Raw genomic sequence first — 20,166 nt, forward strand, 5'->3', positions numbered from 1 at the left:
GTTCACACATGATGAAATTCAAAAGAGACTAGAACATGTTAAGATTAACAAAGGTCCGGAGCCAGATGGTATTCATCCCAGGGTACTTAGCGAGCTTAGCTCTGTGATTGCCAAACCTCATTACTTAATTTTTAAGGATTTATTGAGATCTGGCATAGTGCTGACAGACTGGCGATTGCTAATGTGGTGCCTCTATTCAAAAAAGGATCCCGTTCTCAGCCTCAAAACTATAGGCCAGTTAGTCTGACGTCAGTGGTAGGAAAGCTTTTCGAAGGGTTAATAAAGGATAAGATACTGGACTTCATAGCAAATCATAATACTATGAGTTTGTGCCAGCATGGTTTTATGCGTAATAGATCTTGCCAGACTAACTTAATTTCTTTTTATGAGAAGGTAAGTAGAGACCTCGATTCTGGGATGGCAGTGGATGTGATTTACTTAGACTTTGCTAAAGCATTTGATACAGGGCCACACAAAAGGTTACTGGTTAAATTAAGGAATGTTGGCCTGGAACATAGTATTTGTACCTGGATAGAGAACTGGCTAAAAGATAGACTACAAAGAGTGGTGGTAAATGGAACATTTTCTAAATGGACCAGTGTTGTTAGTGGAGTACCGCAGGGCTCTGTACTAGGTCCCTTGCTTTTCAACTTGTTTATAAATGACCTGGAGGTGTGGAACTCCGCTGGAAGAATACGGGGGGTAGTTAGCCTGGAGGGAGGGGGGTCTACCTGGGGTGGGGGGTAGGGGTTTTTTTTCCCCTCAGGTTGAATTCTCCTTTAAGCTCTGTGTAACAATCTCGTTATTAGAACCTTGTGCAGTGATGAGAACACTTGGTTGCACAGGATAACCGATTGCTATACCACCAAAGTATGGGGATTCGGATGCCCATTGGACACACATAAGTGATCCCCTCCATTCCAATGCTTCATTTTTCTATTATATAGCCTGAACTATTCTGGGCAACAAATGTTTAACCCCACACCGGCTCCGCCCTCACATACCGTTATACATTATACCACCTATTAATTTCACTGGATCAATCATCTCTTCCGCCACTAAACTGAGTACTCTATTGGTGATTTATACTACGGATGCGATAATGTATCGCTTTTCTCTTCTGATGAACATTTGATTACGGATCTTTCCAGATTGATGCTCCGTGCACCTGATCAAAAGTTTGTTACAACTGAAACAATTGGAGGCCTCCATTAACAGCGTGCACGCAGCCTCTCTCACTGCATTGTATCTATTAGTAACTAAATAGGGTTAATGGGATTTTCACCCCCAAGCAGCGCTGCTTATTTTAAATGGTTTTAGTAGTTTTGGCATGGTGATAATAAATATTGCTTTTTAATATTACATGTATGGCCTTGGTTATCTAGTATTGTTCATTCGCATTTAGAGGCTAAGTCCCATATTGGTGTGGGTAAATATGTCAATATAAAGTACATGTGGACACCTCTCTAATGCAGGCTATTAATTAGCCATTACCGATTGCATGCACCTTGCTTGGGTTAAATGGGTACTTGATATTCATTTAACATTTTCAGTGGTTTTTATGTTACTTGTATATGTATTGTTATTGAAAGCAGAGTCTGTCACTTTCTATTCGCTGCCCTAATGGCTCAGACAGTTGATCCAATGTAACACAAGGCAGCTGATTAACAGACCTGTCCTTGTAAAATAAAACTTTTCCAACATTGTTTAAAGGAGAACTAAAGTTTAACTAAAGAAGAAGGCTAGAAATGTTGTACAATATGTTTTGTGCTTCTGTACCAGCCCGAGGCAACCACAGCCCTGTAGCAGTAAAGATCTGTGTCTCCAAAGATGCCCCAGTAGCTCCCCTTCTTTTCTGCTGATTCACTGCACATGCTCTGTGCTGCTGTCACTTACTGAGCTTAGGGACCCACTCACAATATACAGTACACATAGAATATAAATGTCAGAATATAAGGCTGATTAGTAATTAATACAGATAATTACTACATGGCAGCACAGAAACCAGTGCAATTAGCATCAGAATTTAACAATCATTCCTGTAGCATCATCTTATATTACAGACAAACCTCATTTTCTGCTTGATAAGCTTAGCTTCTCAACAGCTGCTCACTGAGCATGTGAGTGTCACAGAAACTTTCCAAGATGGTGACCCCCTGTGACAAGTTTGAAGTCCTGGCTCTTTACTGCTATTGACAAGCTGAAACTTTAGGCTGATGCAATAAGTTCAGAATATAAAACATGGTATTTATGGCCATATTCATTTTTAGGATTTAGTTCTGCTTTAAAAAGTAACTTTAAAAGCGCTAGAAACTTTTAATAAATGTATATTGGAAAGTTGCTTGAATTTATGTTTTTTCTTTTATTTTGGGGTTGACTTGCCCTTTAAGCTTGATGCATTGCACTCCTTCCATCCCAAATTGGTTTGCATAGCACTCTGCTACATAGTCTTCGGTGCAAATGAGACTCCATCGTATGATCTAAGTAAAGTACCAAGCTCTCGTGTCCCATTGTGCAGAGTGCCACATACACTCTGGGGGTTATTTATCAAAACCTGAATTTTTCTGATTTTTTAAATAAAAAAAAGTTCGACCAAACTAGAATCTACTATTTGACCTCAGTTATTATTAAAAAAGCACAAATTAATTGTTTTGGAGAAAAACCGCAAAAAATCGTATTGTTTGATATTTTCGGATTTTTGCCCAAAATAGTCGGATTTTCAGGCTAGTTGCAGTGCAGACCATAGAAACTTCCAAAACGGATAGGGACCTCTCCCATTGACTTATATACAACCTGGGTAGGATTGAGATGGCGAATTCTGACATTTTGCAGCCTTGGAGTATAATAAATCTTGAAAATTCAAGTTTTTGTTTTTCTCCACTGAAAATTTGGATTTTAAAGTAAAAAAACTTTTTAATAAATAACCCCCTCTGTGTCATAAAATGCACTTCTTTTGTAGGGGTTATAACTCACAATAGACAGATAGAATATTGTGATTACAAAGGGGATAGGGACTTCTGCAATGTTTTAGCAGATTTTACTACAAATTTTACAATGACAAGTCTTGTACATTTATGGGACCTATTATCCAGAATGCTTGGGACCTGGGGCTTCCTGGATAATGGATCTTTCCTCAATTTGGATCTTCCTACCTTAAGTCTACTAGAACAAGGTACTAGGTACTATTTTATTATTATAGAGAAAAAGGAAAACTTGGATTATTTAAATAAAATGGAGTCTATGGGAGATAGCCATTCCATAATTCAGAGCTTGCTGGATAATTGGTTTCCGGATAATGGATCCCATACCTGTATACGTTTCCTATGCAATCATATCTCGGCTGGATAATTGATCAGATCATGAGCAAAAAAATCCAGGCACACTATACTGTGTCAAAGTTGTGTGTCAGAATGACAAAAATATTGTCATGTTAGATACAGGCAAAAGTTTCAGTAACATGCAAATAAGACCAAAAAACCACACCGTAATTCTAGCGGGTAAAAAAAAACCTTTTTCCTTGCACTTTGGATGCTGTAAGTATCACGGTCTGTGCATTATATATTGCGTGATATATTAACAACCCTTGACTGATGCAGACCCCAGAGGTTTAGAAATAGAGAAGTTTGTTGCTGTCTTTAAAAAAAAAGGTGCTTGTGGGTTTTTCTTTTTTTGACGTCTCAACTGAACAGAGCGGGATAGGGAGGTGACCTGCTGATGACTGCCACAACTTCAAGTCATACTAAGCTGTCTATAGAGAGTGAATAACATGAAGAATATCTGCTCTGCAAGGCCTGGGCTTTGGCTTCAAGGTAAAAGAAATCTCAATGGTCGCTGAGATAGAGACTTTGGGGTGACGTATGGCAGCTTGCGTATTACTATATATAAGGATGACTTATGGTTCTAATAACTTCATTTGCATCCCTTTCCTGTATTAGCTCTTTGTAAGTGGCAATACAACATTCATAGCTGTTTGGGTAAATAGCCACCTAGGGAATAATGGAAATTATTAAGGCAGTTGTCATTTTCAATGGAAATTTGCTAGTATAATTAAGCCATGGACTGAGGAAATATGTCTGCACAGATGTTTAGGGTGTTGTGTTAGTGATAAAGTTGTAGTTTTCTCTGTTGTACGATCTTAAAGGTGGCCATACACGGGCCGATAAAAGCTGCCGACAGACCGAGTCGGCAGCTTATTGGCCCATGTATGGGGGCCCCCGACGGGCTTCCCCAATCAAGATCTGGCCGAAAGTCGGCCAGATCTCGAACGGATGGGGTTAAAAATCCCGTCGGATCGCGGCCGCATCTGTTCGTTGATGCGGCCCCGCGATCTGATCGCCCGTTTGCGAACGTGAAGGATCCGATCGTTGGGCCCTAGGGCCCACGATCGGATCAGCCCGATATTGCCAAACGAGCGGATCTATCCGTGTATGGCCACCTTTAGGTATCCGAGCTTGCCTCTTTTGTTCTCAGATAGACCACTCTAAACTTATATACCTTAGGGCAGTGTTTCCTGTTGGGCTGGGCTCCCTATGGGCAGTGGCAGTTGAAGCTCAGCCTGAAGGCAAGTTAAAGGGGTTGTTCACTTTTAAATTAAATTTTAGTATGATGTAGAGAGTGATATTCTGAGACAATTTGCGATTGGTTTTCATGTTTTATTACTTGTGGCTCTAGAGTTATTTCACTTTTTATCCAGCAGCTCTCCAGTTTGCAATTTCATTATACAAATAATCCTAGCAAACATGCATTGATTTAAATGATAGTCTGGAATATGAATAGGAGAGGCCTGAATAGAAAGAGGAGCAATACAAAGTAGCAGTAACAATATATGTGTAGCTTTTCAGAGCATTTGTTTAAATGGAGTCAGTGACCCTCATTTGAAAGCTGGAGAGAGTCAGAAGAACAAGGCAATTCATTTTAACACTATAAAAAATAAATAATGAAGACCAAATGAAAAGTTGTTCAGAATTAGCCATTCTATAACATACTAAAAGTTAACCTAAAGGTGAACCACCCCTTTAAGTGGAGATAAGTTAAACATGTCTTGGTTGCTCTCTGAAGTCCTTGATATTCTTGGAACTATTGCTGAATGCCTGGTATAAATGCCTGGTATAAATGCCTGGTATAGCAATATTTGTTTATATCTGTAACATTGTAAAGCAAGAGGAGCTCTGACCAACACAAGACTTAACCACAGTATAAGGTGTTATCACAGAGCTTTATTAACTGTTGCTGTTTCAGTGGTTCCATTGCAAAAGTATTTGTCTGAAATATGGAAAGTGAATTAATACACTTTTTTTACGGACCCATTTGTTGTCCAAGACAGGTTTCATCATCTTCTGAAGAACAACATCTGCTAGGACAGCATGTTGGCTTAGTGTTTAGCACACTTGCCTTGTAATACTATGGTCTAAAGCAGTGATCCCCAACCAGTGGCTAGTGAGAAACATGTTGTTCACCAACCCCATGTCTCTTGCTCCCAGTGGCTTCAAAGGTGGAGCTTATGTTTAAATTTCTGGCTTGGAGGCAAGTTTTGGTTGTATAAAAAACAGGTGTCCCCAACAGAGTCTCTTTCAGATTGCCAATCCACTACCAAATAGCCATTATTAGCCCCCCGGTTCAGATCTGGGTGCTATATGCAAGGAGCTTGTATGTTCTACCCATGTCTGCATGGGTTTCCTCCTGATACTATCTTCCAACACTCCAAAAACATATGGGCAGCTTGATTGGCTGTTGATAAATTTGAACCATAATGTACGTGGTCTGAGCTTCTTTTCGAGGGAAGGTTTTCAGGATCAGTGCGCCAGCAAGTAGAAAGCAAACTAGTGATGCTTTGGTCGAGGAAAACTAAACCCGTACCCAGCCCTAGAGAACCAAACCCTAATCCGCTGCACACTTCTGTTTATATACCCATCTGACCTGCCTCACTGTGATGTCATGGAATGGAGTGGGATACGGGAGTATATAGAAAAGAGCGCATCCAGGTGGAAATGGGGCACTAGAAGGTCATGCTTGCGGCCTACAAACTTTGTGTGGAAGTTGGTCTGAACACGCCCAGGCGTTGTGTCGTGTGAGATCGAGAATTTTACATGTAGCTCACGCTCACGCCACCTCACTCCTTTAAAACCGAACATGGCTAATTAGTATGGCTAATTAGCAATTAATTTAGATGCATGCTGCAGACTGAACTGATTTATCTGCATCATGCATCTTAATGAACTTCTGCACAAAGTTTGAAGGCCGCAGGCACGAGCTTCTAGTGCCCCACTTCCACTTGGATGCGCTCTTTTCTATATACTCCTGTGCCCCTTCCATGACATCACTGCGGGGCAGGTCAGACGGGTGTATAAAAAGAAACGTGCAGTGGATTAGGGTTGGGTACGAATCAAGTTTTCCTCGACCTACACATTATTAGGGGTGAGGTGGTAACCCTACTTATGCATCAGATTTTTGTATCAGTCGCATTATATTTTGACTCATGCAACTACATCTGTTTTACGGTTTCAACACCATCTGACAAAAGTGCTTGTGGAGTTTAGCCCTTAATTAGAATTTCAAGTTAGGGTTTGTGTACTTTTTGGTAAACTGTGACTGCCACCTTATTATGTAATCCATTGAGGCCTTGCCAGTCCAGAATGGGGTTGGAAGCCGGAGTGTTGCATTCTGCTTGTGCATAGAAGGGTTAAAAAGCCAGGTTTTATTTCTTTGGTGCTTCTTTTTCACGACATTGGGTCATACTGAAACTCTCATATTAGAAGTAACAGTTCCTCATAATGCTGAACATTTTGGTTTTCAGGTAGAAATGAGAACTATTTCATGGTATTGTTATTTTTACCAGGAGTCATTTTAAGGAAATATAAGCTGAAAGAGCGAGTAGAAAGAGTGTACTGTAATACATCTCTTAAAGAAGAAGGAAAGGCTAAAACTAAGTAAGCTTTATCAGAAAGGTCTATATAAATATACCAGTAAACCATCAAAATAATGCTGCTCTGAGTCCTCTGTCAAAAGAAAGTGATGTCACAGCAAGCTAATATGGCAACTGCTATCCTAAACAAACAGAAAGAGCTTCTATTGCTGTTTACTCAGGTATGGTAAAGCATTCTGCAAATTAAATATAGTGTTATTGCTTGCACTTTTGTGGCTATTGGCAATACACTGCTTTGGAAGCTTTGCTTCTCATTTAAGCAAATGGTACAACCCCTCCCCCCCCAAAGGATGTATTAGACCTAAATGTCAATCAAAATCTAGCTCCAACTCCTGACAGGGGGGAAATTGAAGACTAACTAGATCGTTCCAGAAACTGTATAGGATGTTTAATTTGATTATATTTAGAATGTTCTTATTTCAGTGAGATAAAGCTTATATTATTTTAATTTTCTCAATAAGCCCCAGAATGCTGTGTCATTGCCCAAAAAGTAAATTGCTGCTGGTAAATTACTCCGTTCACGTGAAAATACCTCTTTTTTCATTTTTATAACTTTTCGGCATACAGGATCGTTCGTCCACCTGAGCGAAAATTCGCTCTTTTGCTAGCGAATTGTCCTCTGCGCCTGTTAGTAAATTGTCAATGTCCCTGCGGATTATATTCCTGCCAAATGTTTGCCTTTTGGTGAATTTGCCCCACTGAGTGCAAGGCAGGGTTCATAGTGCAAAAAAACATGTGCTATCCACCATGTATTTTGCACTTATCTCCCTTGGCATAAGTCCCTGCAAATAGGTAGTACATGTTAAAGGAGAAGGAAAGCCCCTGGGCGAAAAACCCAGCAAAGGTTTTGAGTCGGTCCGACTATCTTTACAACTTGCTGAAGCCCATTCTTTCTAGTTAGCTGGCCCAACTCATGTGACTGTAAACCTAGGATGCATAAAATAGTTTTATATACATATTTATAGCTTATATAATATCCAAAAGGAGCACAGATTAACTCTGAATATTTCAGAACTTAGAAATGATCCCTACCTGCTAATGATTTCTATATAGAGACTTAGGGGTTTATTTATTAAAGTCCAGTTTTTTCTTGCCTTATTTTTTCTTAAAGTCCAAATAAAAAATGACTCCAACCCAGACCTGCCGAGTTCATGTAGAAGTCAATGGCAGATGTCCCATTAACATTTTGAAGATATCCTGATCTGTGCTGGGTTTCATTCAATAATCTAAAGATTTCGTGATTTCGGGTGTCAAATCCGAAAAAAGTCACAGGTTTTGGTTGTCAAATCCAAAAAAGTTGCAGTTTTCAGCGACAAATCCAAAAAATCATACGATTTGGATTTTTTCACAATTTTATCGAGTCTTTTTGCAAACAAGAAGTTTTCGAGACAATGTATTGATAAATTGGGGGGAAAATCAGTACGGATTTGGTGGGAGTAGTTTTCAGAAAATCGTTTGCAAATTTTGGATTTTGAAAAATGATCCCCTAAGAGTGTTTTGGCGTCACTTTTCCTAAAAGAATGTATAGTGGAAAAGAGTTCTTATAATATGTATCAATGAACAATTTACCCCTGAAAATTATGAAAATAATATGAAAATAGTTTTTACAAAATAAACATATGACCACTGGTTGGCATTGCTCTTATTGCCCTTACACTATCCGGCAACATTTGCTTAAAAAAAACGTTTTGTCACAGATTGATATTAATAAGCATATGTGTAGGCATTTGGCAGTCTTTAAGGGGCAGATTTATCAAGGGTCGAATAGTAAATTAGAATTTTCGAGTGTCAAATTTTACACTTCAAATTTTAATCCCCCTATTTGAATGTGAGATTTTTCACACCGCAACCATGGAAACAGTCCTAATTCAAATATTCGCCACCTAAAACCTGCCGAGTTCATATAGAAATCAATGGCAGAGGTCCGTTGAGCCATTTGGAGATGTCAATAGCCTTTCTGATATTCAAGGTTTTTTTTTCGGGAGAAAAACTTGATTCGTACAAATTGAATACGATTAGAATTTTCAGGTCGGAACCTTTCGGTAGAATATTAGAATTTTTCTGAAATAACCTCTGAGTCAAATTGTGAATATATTCGAATTAAAAAAAAATCCACATGAATTCGAAACTCGACCTTTGATAAATGGGCCTCTAAGAGTCAAATTCTTATCCAAATGAAAGTCTCCATGATTTTTAATGCAGCATTTTTCCTCAATTCCAGAATTATTTGCGGGGTGTGAGTCGGAGTTGCTCCCAATGCAAAAAGAGCAAATTGCACTTGCAATCGTACTGAAACTTTTTGGAGTTGGGATTATGGGAAAGTTATGATCATAAAGTTGATAAGCCACCATACCACATCAAGGTAAACCCCTTACGGTGGTCCCTAACTTGTTTACCTCTGGTCATAGTATAAAAAGGCTTGTACCTCTGCATAGTCGCATTAATAAATGTCTCCATAAACACACTTGTGTGTGATTAAAAACAGGAGGTCAGACACATGCACCAACACTGGGTGCAACAATACAGAAGAGCAAGGGTGGACGGCATTAATTCTTGCAACGGCTGAATCCATTTTTATGCAACCGCAACTGTGGCTGTAAATAAGCCCTGTTATAAAGCATCTAACATTTCGTTCTCTTTCTACCAAGGAGCAGATTGTCACATATACAATGTTGAAAAAGGATTTTTTTAATGGGACTGAGCCACTTTATTCCAAATTTTTATTTTTGCCATAAATTCACATTATCTGTCTTTCATGAAATGTTTATTGATATTTTTAACTGTAATTTTCGTGATTTATGGATGAATGAATATAGTTACCATTACGTGAAAGGTGGGTGTGTTTTTAACCTTCAAGTTTTATATTTTCTGAATTTTTCTTTAAACATTCACATTTTTACAGTCTTTGAAAATGAAAGGAACAAATAGATTTTCTGTGTGTGTATGTGATCAAGGTTAGAAAAGTCACAAATTCAAAAATGTATAAATCTGCCTCCCAAAAAAACTGAAATAATAGAAGCAGAATAAAAGAGATGCATTGACTACTGAGACTTGGGGGCAAATTTACTAATGGTCGAATATCGAGGGTTAATTAACCCAAAGTTAAATCCTTCGACTTTGAAAAACGAAGATTTAGCGATATTCGTTCGTTCGAACGATCGTAGGAAAAATCGTTCGATCGAACGATTAAATCCTTCGAATCGAACGATCCGAAGGATTTTAATCCATTGATCGAATGATTTTCCTTCGATACCAAATTGGCTAGAAAGCCTATGGGGACCTAGGCTAACATTGCACCTCGGTAGGTTTTAAGTGGAGAAGTAGGGGGTCGAAGTTTTTTTTAAAGAGACAGTACTTAGATTATCGAATGGTCGAATATTCGAACGATTTTTAGTTCGAAACGTTCGATTCGTAGTCGAAGGTTGAAGTAGCCAATTCGATGTTCGAAGTATCCAAAAAAACTACTTCGAAATTCAAAGTATTTTTTATTCTATTCCTTCACTCGAGCTAAGAAAATGTGCCACTTGCTCAAAAAGGGTGTTAAAATGAAGTAAAAATAAGAAATGTATATCTAGCCCATCACGCAAAGTCAGAAAAAATACTAAACAGAGAATAAAGTGTTAGATATACACTTCTGTAATGTTGGGAAACAATATGCACAGCGCTTGTAAATAGTGATGGGCGAATAAATTCGATTGGCACGAACTTGCTGCGAATTTCCAATTTTCATAATTTTTTTGTGAAAACATTAGAATTGCTTGATTTTTTTCGTCAAAATGTTCAAATTGATCGATTTTTTATTGAAAAAGTTCGAATTGCATGATTTTTTCAATTTCACAATTTTTTTGTGAAAAAGTTTGAATTTCACGATTTTTCGTGAAATTTTTTGCTTTTTCGCGAATTTTGCGGGAAATTCGCTAATTTTTCGCTGAAGCGAAACGGGAGAAATTCGCCCATCACTACTTGTAACAAGTTACATACAGTACAGCAAAGCACATTTGGTACCTTTTTATCAGAGTGAATGATTAGTAGCTAATGGGAGCACTGGGCTTCCCAATTGCTGAAATTTTGCACAACTACAGTATGTGGACCTCCAATCCTGTAAGCAAAGCTAACTAAAAATAAACTCAGTTTGCAAATGTTTTTTTGCCACACCATGTTCAGGAAGAGAAGCTTCCTACACCATCCCGTATGCATAAGGATGCAGAAGAATTACATTTATGCTGGGGGGGGTCAGATCTTTTACTCAAGAATTCAAACGGAACACCATTTAAACTCAAAGAGAATACACCGTTATCTGGAAACCCATTATTCAGAAGGCCATCTCCCTTTTAATTAAATACTGTTATTTAAAATTTTAAAACATATTTCCTTTATCTCTGTAATAATAAAACAGTACCTTGTAATTGGATCCCAAGTAATCCTTATTGGAGGCTAAATAATCCTATTGGGTTTATTTGATTTTTACAACTTTTTTTTAGTAGACTTAGGGGCAGATTTATCAAGGGTCAAATTTCAAGGTGATGGGATTCGAAATTCGAATTAAAAAAGACCAACCGAAATTGAACTGAAAAAAAATCAACATTTTTAACTTCAGGTTAATAGGCTGTATTCGATTGTTCGATTCGAATTCGGATCGTATTCATCGAATTCGAATCAAAGTATTTTCCAAAAAAAACTTGGGGGCACATTTACTAAGGGTCGAATATCGAGGGTTAATAAACTCCCGAATTCGACCCTCAAAGTAAAATCCTTCGACTTCGAATATCGAAGTCAAAGGATTTACCGCAAATCCTATGATCGAACGATTCAAAGGATTTTAATCCATCGATCGAAGGATTTTCCTTCAACCAAAAAAACCTTAGAAAAGTGATGGGGAAGGTCCCCCTAGGCTAACATTGTACCTCGGTAGGTTTAAACTACCGAAGTAGGTAGTCAAAGTTTTTTTTAAAGAGACAGTACTTCGACTGTCGAATAGTCGAACGATTTTTAGTTCGAATCAAAGTCGTAGTCAAAGGTCGTAGTAGCCTATTCGATGGTTGAAGTACCCAAAAAAATACTTCAAAATTCGAAGTTTTTTTTACTTTGAATCTTTCACTCAAGCTTAGTAAATGTGCCCCTTGGATTTTTCAAATTACTCCAAATAGGTTCTAGGAGGTTCCCCGTAGGCTAAAACAGCAATTCAGCAGGTTTTAGATGGCGAATAGTAGAAGTCAAATTTTTAAAGAGACAATACATGATAAATTTCGATATTCGAATTTTCAATTTTTTTTTCAAATTCGATTTGAATTTGGAATATTCCCTAGTCGAAGTACACTAAAATTACCTCGAAATTCAAATTTTCACTTCGACCCTTGATAAATCTGCCCCTTAAAGTATAGAGTATATCCAAATTACAGAAAGACCTCATATCCAGAAAACCCCAGGTCTTGAGCATTCTGGATAACCAATCTCATACCTGTATATAATAACTATACCTGTATGCAGGGCCGCCATCAGGGGGGGACAGGGGGGACAAGCGTACCGGGCCCGGGCATGAAGGGGGGCCCAGCAGCGCTAAATTTTTTGAAGATCCGGGCCCCCCTTACGAGCGCCCGAGCCGTACGTCCTCCCTCTAAGTTGCCGAATGCGGAAGTGCCGAAAAGCCGAAGCCGATCCGCCGAAAAGACCCGAAGTCACGGAAAGACCCGAAGTCACGAAGCGCTGAAAAGACCCGAAGTCACGAAGCGCCGAAAAGACCCGAAGTCACGAAAACAGCCGAAGCCGAAGTCCTGAAGTGGCGCAAAGACCCGAAGTCACGAAAGGAGGCGAAGTTGAAGTAGTGAAGCCATGAGTTCAATTCTACTGAACACCAGTTTGTGTATTTTTTTTTTTTTAATCCCCTGGCCACCAATGTATTATTTTAATATTCTATAGGCCCCTGCCACCAATCTTTTTGTAAAAAAAAATTTTTTGGGGCCCCAATTTTTTTTAACTTGTAAGGGGGCCCCTGACACTTTTTTTCTTTTTTTTTTTTCAAAATTTTTTTTTTTTTTTAAATTTTTTTTTGGGGCCCCAATTTGTTTTTAACTTATAAGAAGGCCCATGCCACCAATGTTTTTTTTAAAAAAAACTTTTTTTTTTTTTTTTTAATTTTTTGGGGCCCCAATTTGTTTTTAACTTATAAGGGGACCCCTGCCACCAATGTTTTTTTTAAAAAAAAACATTTTTTTTAATTTTTTTTTTTTTTTAATTTTTTGGGGCCCCAATTTTTTTCAACTTGTAAGGGGGCCCCTGCCACTTTTTTTTTTTCAAAAAAAATTTAAAAAAAAATTTTTTTTTTGGGGCCCCAATTTGTTTTTAACTTATAAGGGGGCCCCTGCCACCAATGTTTTTTTTAAAAAAACATTTTTTTTTTTGGGGCCCCAATTTTTTATAAGGGGGCCCTGACCATCAATAGCTTTTTATAACTTGTGTGGGGGGGTTACTTTTTTAGCGATGATGTCTGTGTGGTCTTTTAACTGCGATGTGGAGTGGGCGGCATATGGGGTGGAGCTTGGTCGTTAGTGTGGGCGGGGCCCAGGGGGCCCCAAAAATTTTGTTGTACGGGGCCCCGTGATTTCTAATGGCGGCCCTGCCTGTATGTACTTTGAGTCTAGTTCAGCGGCAAGTGCATAAATAAAACAATATAATGACATCACTAAAAATGGGAACCACTATAAGGGGAAATGTAATACAATTCACAAAGAGAACAAATTTGTCAATAAAAGTGTGCATGTTGCAGTATAATATTCTTCATTAGGCTTTTATTGCATTACAGATCTTGATTGCATATTGCAAACTTTTTTGCAAACTGCTTGAAGGTGGCGTAAACTTTTGGAGGAAAAATAACAACTTTGTAATTTGTTTCATAAGTTTTATTTAGGGATGCACCGAATCCAGGATTCGGTCCGGGTTTCGGCCAAATCCTTCTGCCCAGCGATCCGAATACTAATTTGCATATGCAAATTAGGGGTGGGGAGGGAAATCGTGTGACTTTTTATCACAAAACAAGGAAGAAAAAAAATTTTCCCCTTCGGATTCGGTTCGGTATTCGGCCGAATCTTTCACAAAGGATTCGGGGGTTCGGCCGAATCCAAAATAGTGGATTCGGTGCATCCCTAGTTTTATTACATACACTGCGCACTATCACAAACAATAAAATTTGCAATCGCTATCCTACTGTCGTGTGAGGGGCAATGTGTTCTCAAAGGCAACATTTTTCACTTTGCGAACATTTATTTGCATTGCGAACATTTATTTGCATTGCGAACGATTTATACTTTAGCGACCAATATTACCTTCGCATATTAGTATCATAATGTAATTTTCTCGCTTGTGAATCCATTGTTGCAATGGGAAATAGAGCTATGCACCCAAGGATGGATTTCAGGAACCGGTGCCCCGAGGCCAGCGTCGGACTCTTCGCGCTCGCACCCCCTACCGTGGCTGCAGGGTCCTATCGCCGACGTCTTCGACACGGAAACCTCCCCGATCGCACACTCTCAAGAACCGGAGCACTCAGTGCTCCTTAGGACGCGTCTGGGCGGTATGCCGCCCCTATTTTTTTGTCGCCCTAAGCCCGGGCCTTTGTTGCCTTGCCACCAATCCTGGCCTGTATGCACTTACCACCTGGTCAGTTGCGGGTGTAAAGTACAGGACTCAGGCTACTGTCAGACAAAGCACAGCTCTGGTTTCTCACCATCTGCATTTTCTCTGCAAATAGAGAGAAGTTGATTTACTTCATTCCGCTCTGCCTGGTCTCTGCACTTGCAGACCTGGTGTTGCCCTTTGTGCAGAAACACGGAGCGGATATTGGTGAAGAAATGCCTTGTTTTGCGCGTTGATCTGCCCCGTAGAGAAGCTGAGGCTGCGCTTAGTCTGAAATAAACCCCAGCCAATTTCCCATCAGCTTTTACTTCCACCATGGAACAATATACTGTAACAGCTTTAATATTTAGCATCATCAAAGGGGCATATTTACTAAAACTCGTACTTTAAAAAAAATGTGATTGAAAAAAATTTGACCTAACTCCCAACCACGATCTGACTTAATTTACTAAGAAGTTGGGGAGACAATTGTACATGTGGGAAAAGTTACGACAAAATCGAGCAACTATGACGGTAACTAAACTGCAATCCTATTGGGTTTATTTAATGTTTAAATGACTTTCAGTGGACTTAAAGGAGAACTAAAGCATAACTAAAGAAGTAGCTAGAAATGCTGTACATTATGTTTTGAGCTTCTCTACCAAGGCAACCACAACCCTTTAGCAGGGAAGATCTGTGTCTCCAAAGATGCCCCAGTAGCTCCCCATCTTTGTTTCTGCTGATTCACTGCACATGCTCTGTGCTGCTGTCACTTACTGAGCTTAGGGAGCCACTCACAATATACAGTACACATAGGGGCACATTTACTAGCCTCGAGTGAAGAATTCGATAAAAAATTCGAATTTCGAAGTATTTTTAGGTACTTCGACCATCGAATGGGTCAAATTCGATCGAATCGAATGATTCGAAAGATTCGAAGTAAAAATCGTTCGACTTTAAAAAATACTTCGACTTCATACTTCGCCACAATATACAGTTACACATAGGGGCACATTTACTAACCTCGAGTGAAGAATTTGATAAAAAATTTCGAAGTATTTTTTTGGGGTCAAATTTGATCGAATCGAATGATTCGAAAGATTCGAAGTAAAAATCGTTCGACTTTAAAAAATGCTTTGACTTCATACTTCGCCACTTTAAACCTACCGAGGTACAATGTTAGCCTATGGGGACCTTCCCCAGCACTTTTCTTACATTTTTTTGATTGAAGAAAAATCCTTCGATCGATCGATCGATCGATTAAAATCGTTTGAATCGTTTTTTTTTACTTCAATCAAAAATTCGAAGGATTTAAATTCGAGGGTCAAATTCGAGGGTTTATTAACCCTCGAAATTTGACCCTTGATAAATGTGCCCCATAGAATAGGAATGTCACAATATAAGGCTGATTAGTAATTAATACAGATAATTACTACATGGCAGCACAGAAACCAGTGCAATTAGCATCAGAATTTAATAATCAGGTACCGAGAATTCTAGATAATAGATTGCATACCTGTATATAAAATACAGCGGGTGTACCCATTGAAACTTAAGCATAAGCATGGGTAGACAAAATGTTGGCAAACGGGTTGGATAGCTTTTTAGCAAGTAGGGAAATACAGGGTTATGGAAGATAGCTCATAGTACAAGTTGATCCAGGGACTAGTCAGATTGACATTTTGGAATCAGGAAGGAATTTTTCCCCCTCTAAGGCAAATTGGAGAGGCTTCAGATGGGTTTTTTTTTTTTGCCTTCCTCTGGATCAACTGGCAGATAGGTAGTTAATAATAAAAAAAAAAAAGGTTGAACTCGATGGACATGTGTCTTTTTTCAACCTTACTTACTATGTTTAAATAACCCTTTATTTATGGTCACAAGAGAAAAAGCCAGGGCAACTCTACAGCACGCTTTGATATACACATCCAAAAAGAGCACATTTTGCTCAAGATTTTGTTAACCAATGTCCTGCATTATTAACACTCGAGGCTTGCAAACACCGCAGGCTGGAAATTATAATATTAATATATAAGTGTTAAGATTTTTTTGTACTTGAAGCGCACCACTTACATCTGTCTGTGGCTATTTTTATTAAAGGTGTCTTTGTCAACCTAAGTGCTGCGTTGTGCTTGCGTTCTGTGAGCATTTAAATAGATCTTTTTATTTTGCATTATGACCAGCACTCATCTTCTATTATTCCATCTCCTATTTATGTTCTAGCTGTACATCCCCCATTCCCCACCACACACATACATATATTTTCTATACACTTACAGAACAAATCTAAAGGAATAAAGATAATTTCTAAAGCAACAAACATTTACATGCTCTATCAACGGACAACCATTGTTGCATCACACACCTCCTGACCTTAACTGACACATCAAAATACATGTATAGGATCCGTTATCTGGAAACTCTGAATTACGAATAGGTCTCCCATTTTATCAAACGAATCCAAATTTTACAAAACAGTACCTTATATTTGATCCAAACTAAGATGTCATTTATTAGATTAATCTTTATTGGAAGCAAAACCAGCTTATTGGGTTTATGTAATGCTTACATGATTTTCTAATAGAGTTAAAAGAGAACTAAACACTAAAAATGAATGTGGCTATAAATGCCACATTTTATACACTGAATTTATTGCACCAGCCTAAAGTTTCAGCTTGTCAATAGCAGCAATGATCCAGGACTTCAAACTTGTCATAGGGGGGTCACCATCTTGGAAAGTGTCTGTGACACTCACATGCTCAGTGGGCTCTGAGCAGCTGTTGAGAAGCTAAGCTTAGAGGTTGTTGCAAATATACAAGTAGAAAATGAGGTTTGTCTTTATTATAAGGTGGTGCTACAGGGCTGGTTATTATATTCTGATTTGAATTGCACTGGTTTCTGTGCTGCCATATAGTAATTATTTGTATTAATTTCTATTGTGACATTTCTATTCTGTATATACAGTGTATTGTGAGTGGGTCCCTAAGCTCAGTAAGTGACAGCAGCACAGAGCATGTGCAGTGAATCAGCAGAAAAGAAGATGGGGAGCTACTGGGGCATCTTTGGAGACACAGATCTTTACTGCTAAAGGGCTTGGGCTGGTACAGAAGCCCAAAACATAATGTACAACATCTCATGTCTACTTCATTATTTAAGCTTTAGTTCTCCTTTAAGGTATGAAGATCCAAATTACAGAACTATGGTAATCCGGAAAAACCCCAGGTCCCAAGCATTCTGGTTAACAGGTCCCATACCTGTATACTGGATTCAATGGCTTTTACTTTGCATACATCTATGCTAATTGAACTGAAATGCTGCAACTTAGCTCACATTTGCAGAAAAGGACAGTTTGCAGACTTATCATGTGAAACATGCAAAACACAAGTGATGCAGCAATATATTTATATCTATCAGGTATATGTATGCAGCTTGTCTACTCTCACTTTCTATTTAAATATCACATGAAAGAGGTTTAGTTTACTGAGTGACTTGCTTTGGATATAATGATATTAATATTGATTGAGAGAAGGGGGAAATGTCTATATGCATATAGTTATATTAATTTTTTAAAAATAAAAGAACAATAAAACCTAAATTTTGCTCCAGGGCTTCCAAGTGTAAAATCCCTGGATATAAATTTTGACTGGGCAAAAGGTTACAAAGAGAATTATCATTGGTGTATGCTATAAACCACCTCGTATATGTGACGAGTATGAAGCCCAGCTACTCTTGCAGATACAAGCGGCTTCACAGTTTTTGGGGTAATGGCTTCAAGTTGTTGGGGTAATGGGGTTGCCAAGACAGAAAAGCTAGTAGGTTTGTAAATATGCTGAATGACAACTTTTTATTCCAGCTCGTTCAAGAACCTACTAGGAATAACTCTCTTTTGGACCTTGTAATAACTAATAATACTGAACTCATTTCTAACATTTGTGTGGGTGAGCATTTAGGGAATAGTGATCATAACATGGTCTCCTTTGAGATTCTGTTGCAGAAGCAATTCTATAAGCGAGTAACTAAAACACTAAATTTCAGAAGTTTTACAGCATTTCAGACGTAGTTTCAGTATAAGGGCATCTCTGCAACATATTAATTGGGAAATGCATTTCACAGAGTTAAACGCTGAACAAAAATGTGAAGTCTTTAAAATGCTGCTTAATAAATATACTTGTCAGTATATTCCCCTTGTAAGCAAGGAACGTCGTTGCAAAGCAAAACCTTTTTGGTTCAATAGAAGTGTTGTTGTTGAGGTGGGTAAGAAAAGACGTGCTTTTAAGGCTTTCAAGTTAGCTGGTACAGCCAAATCATTTATAAGGTACAAGGAGGCCAATAAATCATGCAAAGAAGCTATAAGGCAAGCTAAAATTGATATAGATAAATATGTTAATAGTAAAAATATTAAGCAGGAAGGGGTGGGACCTTTAATATCAGAGGGGGGTCAGCTGGTTGATGAAAACAAAATAAAAGCACAGATTCTGAACTCATTTTGTCTGTCTACACAAATGAGGAACCAGTTAATGAAGGTTTCCTTCTTTATAGTCCCAATTCTAGTAATACAACGGGGGACAAATTTACTTAAGGTCGAATATCGAGGGTTAATTAACCCTCAATATTCGACTGTTGAAGTTAAATCCTTCGAATATCGAAGTCGAAGGATTTAGTGCTTTTCGTTCGATTGAACGATTAAATCCTTCAAATCGTTCGATTCGAAAGATTTTAATCCATCGATCGAACAATTTTTGTTTGACCAAAAAAAGATAGCTAAGCCTATGGGGACCTTCCCCATAGGCTAACATTGACTTCGGTAACTTTTAGGTGGCGAACTAGGGGGTCGAAGTTTTTTTTAAAGAGACAGTACTTAGAATAGTCTAATAGTCGAACGTTTTTTAGTTCGAATCGTTCGATTCAAAGTCGTAGTCGAAGGTCGAAGTAGCCCATTCGATGGTCGAAGTAGCCAAAAAAAACATTCGAAATTCGACGTTTTTTTTTCCTCTATTCCTTCACTCGAGCTAAGTAAATGGGCCCCCTAATGATGCATGGTTCACACATGAGGAAATTCAAAAGAGACTAGAACATTTTACAATAAACAAAGGTCCAGGGCCAGATGGTATTTATCCCAGGGTACTTAGCTAGCTTAGCTCTGTGATTGCAAAACCTCTTTACTTAATTTTTCAGGATTCATTGAGGTCTGGCATAGTGCCGAGAGACTGGCGAATTGCTAATGTGGTGCCTCTATTCAAAAAAAGATCCCGTTCTCAGCTTCAAAACTATAGGCCAGCTAGTCTGACGTCAGTGGTAAGAAATCTTTTTGAAGGGTTAATAAAAGATACTGGACTTTATAGCAAATCATAATACTATGGTGTGCCAGCATGGTTTTATGCATAATAGATCTTAATTTATTTTTATGAGAAGGTAAGCAGGGACCTCAATTCTGGGATGGCAGTGGATGTGATTGACTTTGCTAAAGCATTTGATACAGTGCCACACAAAAGGTTACTGGTTAAATTAAGGAATGTTGGCCTGGAACATAGTATTTGTACCTGGATAGAGAACTGGCTAAAAGATAGACTACAAAGAGTGGTGGTAAATGGAACATTTTCTAATTGGACCAGTGTTGTTAGTGGAGTACCGCAGGGCTC

At 38.5% G+C, this 20,166-nt stretch overlaps 1 protein-coding gene across 2 annotated transcripts in view; it reads left to right on the forward strand.

Moving 5' to 3' along the window:
* The window catches only part of LOC108709958 (receptor-type tyrosine-protein kinase FLT3), an 89,624-nt gene that overhangs the window by 12,931 nt on the left and 56,527 nt on the right, over positions 1–20,166 (forward strand). The window contains exon 1 of one of the 2 annotated variants that reach the window (XM_041584510.1): positions 3,704–3,809. The exons of the other annotated variant lie outside the window; for it this stretch is intronic. Within the exon in view, the coding sequence (XP_041440444.1) occupies positions 3,767–3,809 (43 nt within the window). The 5' untranslated portion in view covers positions 3,704–3,766. Of the gene's footprint in view, positions 1–3,703; positions 3,810–20,166 lie in introns of those variants that run through there. 2 annotated transcript variants of the gene reach the window in all.

This window comes from Xenopus laevis, chromosome 2S, assembly GCF_017654675.1.
Source record: "Xenopus laevis strain J_2021 chromosome 2S, Xenopus_laevis_v10.1, whole genome shotgun sequence".
In the NCBI taxonomy this organism is placed as follows: domain Eukaryota; kingdom Metazoa; phylum Chordata; class Amphibia; order Anura; family Pipidae; genus Xenopus; species Xenopus laevis.